General features: G+C 69.2%; 1 protein-coding gene across 1 annotated transcript in view; it reads left to right on the forward strand.

The window, feature by feature from the left end:
* Window positions 1-2,876, forward strand: part of TBL1X (transducin (beta)-like 1X-linked) — a 15,384-nt gene extending 12,508 nt beyond the window's left edge. The window contains exons 10-15 of the mRNA XM_012730234.1: window positions 22-191; window positions 1,058-1,132; window positions 1,276-1,403; window positions 2,042-2,207; window positions 2,552-2,653; window positions 2,796-2,876. Of these exons, the coding sequence (XP_012585688.1) occupies window positions 22-191; window positions 1,058-1,132; window positions 1,276-1,403; window positions 2,042-2,207; window positions 2,552-2,653; window positions 2,796-2,822 (668 nt within the window). The 3' untranslated portion in view covers window positions 2,823-2,876. The remainder of the gene's footprint in view (window positions 1-21; window positions 192-1,057; window positions 1,133-1,275; window positions 1,404-2,041; window positions 2,208-2,551; window positions 2,654-2,795) is intronic.

Genomic DNA, 2,876 nt, shown 5'->3' on the forward strand with positions numbered 1-2,876 from the left:
CGGGTGCCGCGGTCCTCTGAGGGCTGAGCGCCACCCGCCGACGGGCCCTGACCGCCGCTGCCCCTCCAGCCCCCGCGCTCGACGTGGACTGGCAGAACAACACGGCCTTCGCCTCCTGCAGCACGGACATGTGCATCCACGTGTGCAGGCTGGGCTGCGACCGCCCCGTCAAGACCTTCCAGGGACACACGGTGAGCCGGGCGGTGGGAGGGCCGTGGCCACGGGGAGGGCCGCGGGCAGGGGCGGGAGGCCCACGGCTGCCTAGGCCCATCATTCTGAGTCAGGGTGGCGTCTCCTTCGGCCCCCAGCTTTGCGTAGAGAGCTTCCGGCCACCCCGCAGGGCCTCCAGGCGACAGGCTGGAGATGGGAAGCCCTTAAGCTGCCAGCTCTGTCCCCAGCTGACCCTGCTCGGCCCCTGTGGCCCCCTCCCCGTGGCAGCAAGGCCTCCAGGGATGTGTGCACGGCCTGTGGGTGTACTTTCGGGATCACAGCCTGCCGGCCCTCTTCCCTTCCCACTCTCCCGGGGCGCACCCCGTCCCGAGTATGCTCTGGTCCACGCGCTCCGCCTGGCGTTCCCCTTCCTGGCCCGCTACCCACACCCGCGCTGAGGGGCTGAGCGGCCCTGGCCCTCGGCTGGGCCCCTGCCCCTGCCACAGCTCCCCACTCCCCAGGCTCAACGCGTAGGAGATTTGTGTTCCGACTGTAACTTACCTGGGCCGCGGGTCCCTGGTAGGTAAATTCAGCTAATCTTGCCTGGGGAAAGAACCCAGAAGAGGAAAAACCAGGTTACACCTGTTTGCAGCAAACATGGGGCTCTGCTGCCCTCCAGTGGCCACTGTGTTAATAGCAGGTCTCTGCTGCGCCGCCCCACCATGTTGATGGTGGAGCTCTGCTGCCCTCCTGTGGCCACTCTGTGAACTGCAGGCCTCTGCTGCCCCCACAGTGCTCGTGGCGTGGCTCTGCTGCCCTCCTGTGGCCACTTTGTGAATTGCAGGCCTCTGCTGCCATCTGGTGGACAATGTGCTGAACTGCTCCCAAACGCTTTGCTCCCTTCCAGAACGAGGTGAACGCCATCAAATGGGACCCTTCGGGGATGCTGCTGGCGTCCTGCTCGGATGACATGACGTTAAAGGTAACCGGGCTGCGCGGACGGGCTGGTGCCGGGGTCGCTGGCTCCCCAGCGGCCGGCGCCAGGGCCAGAATGGCCGGCGCCCCCCCCCAGCCAGGGAAAAGCGGGACTTGCTCACACTCCTGTCTTGCCCCTCCACCCCCCAGATCTGGAGCATGAAGCAGGACACGTGCGTGCACGACCTCCAGGCCCACAGCAAGGAGATCTACACCATCAAGTGGAGCCCCAGTGGGCCGGCCACCAGCAACCCCAACTCCAGCATCATGCTTGCCAGGTAGGGTCCTCAGCCAGCACCCAGTCTACACCCCCAAGGGCAGGCGGGAGGGCTTCCTGTGCCCTGGCGTGGGCCACCGGGGGTCTGAAGCCAGTGCAGGGAGCCGAGTGCGGGGCCTGGGGCTGCCTGGCTGTGTGAGGGCAGCGGGGGGAGGACAGTCCCCATAAGCAAGACGCTGTGAGCAGTGGGGTGGGAGCCACCCGCCCCCCTGGGGCCGCGCCGGCCGAGGACATGGACTCAGCAACCCCAAAGCTCAGGTCCCGACTCGGTCAGGGGCAACCCGGGCCGCATCACGAGGGGCTGCTCCCCGCGTCAGCTTGCCGTCGCAAGAGCAGCCCTGAGAGGCGCAAAGGTCCCTGGAGGTGAAAGTCACCGAATCTCAGTGACTCTGGCCGGACCAAGCGGCGTTATCCTGTCAGGCTACAGCCGCGGTGGCCGAAGCTGACGTTCCCCCCAAGGTCGACCGTTTGTGCCGGGGTTTCCGGGCACTCACTCCACAGAGACCCTTAGGCTGGTGGAGAACGGGGGTGCTGGTCGCTCTGACGCCCGATCACGGCGCACGGTGGGGGGGCAGAGGGCAGCGGGGATCCCACCACACCGCCGGCGAGCGTGACGCGCCCCCCTCCCACCGCCTCCAGCGCCTCCTTCGACTCGACGGTGCGGCTGTGGGACGTGGAGCGGGGCGTGTGCACCCACACGCTCACCAAGCACCAGGAGCCGGTGTACAGCGTGGCCTTCAGCCCCGACGGGAAGTACCTGGCCAGCGGCTCCTTCGACAAGTGTGTGCACATCTGGAACACCCAGGTGAACGCGAGCTCCCGCCCAGGGGCCCGGGCCGTGGGGGGGGACAGCGCCGGCCACGGGGAGGCTCTGGGGGCGGGGACCCGGCCTGGCCTCAGGCTCCCCCACAGCAGCAGGCACGCAGGCGGGCGGGGTGCTCACGCTGCTGCCCCCAGGTTCTGGGACGGGCCGGCCAGCGGGGCTCCAGGCTCCCCCTGAGCCGGGGGGAGCGACCTGGGGCCCAGGCACCGCCTCAGCGCAGCCTGTTGTGTCCCGCCACGTGCCCCTCCCCGCCCGTTCCTCCTTCCCTTCCTCCAAGCGTGGCCCACGTGGCCGACCCGCCCCGCAACGACGGCCTTGCTTTACAGAGCGGGAGTCTCGTCCACAGCTACCGAGGCACCGGCGGCATCTTCGAGGTGTGCTGGAACGCCCGAGGGGACAAAGTGGGGGCCAGCGCGTCCGATGGCTCCGTAAGCAGCCCCTGCGGTGAGGGGGCGGGGGCGGGCCCTGGGGTCCCCGCGCTCTCGGCCTGGTGCGGCGGGGTTGGCGAGTCGGGCTCGCTTCCCGGCACACGTGAGCGCACCCCCAGAGGTGACGGCCCCCCTGCCGCAGGTGTGCGTGCTGGACCTGCGGAAGTGAGGCGCCGTCCCGCCCCGAGGACCAAGAGCTGCAGCGGACCAGCAGCGGCGGCGG

Source organism: Condylura cristata, unplaced genomic scaffold (assembly GCF_000260355.1).
Source record: "Condylura cristata isolate star-nosed mole 26May11 unplaced genomic scaffold, ConCri1.0 scaffold00027, whole genome shotgun sequence".
Taxonomy (NCBI): Eukaryota; Metazoa; Chordata; class Mammalia; order Eulipotyphla; family Talpidae; genus Condylura; species Condylura cristata.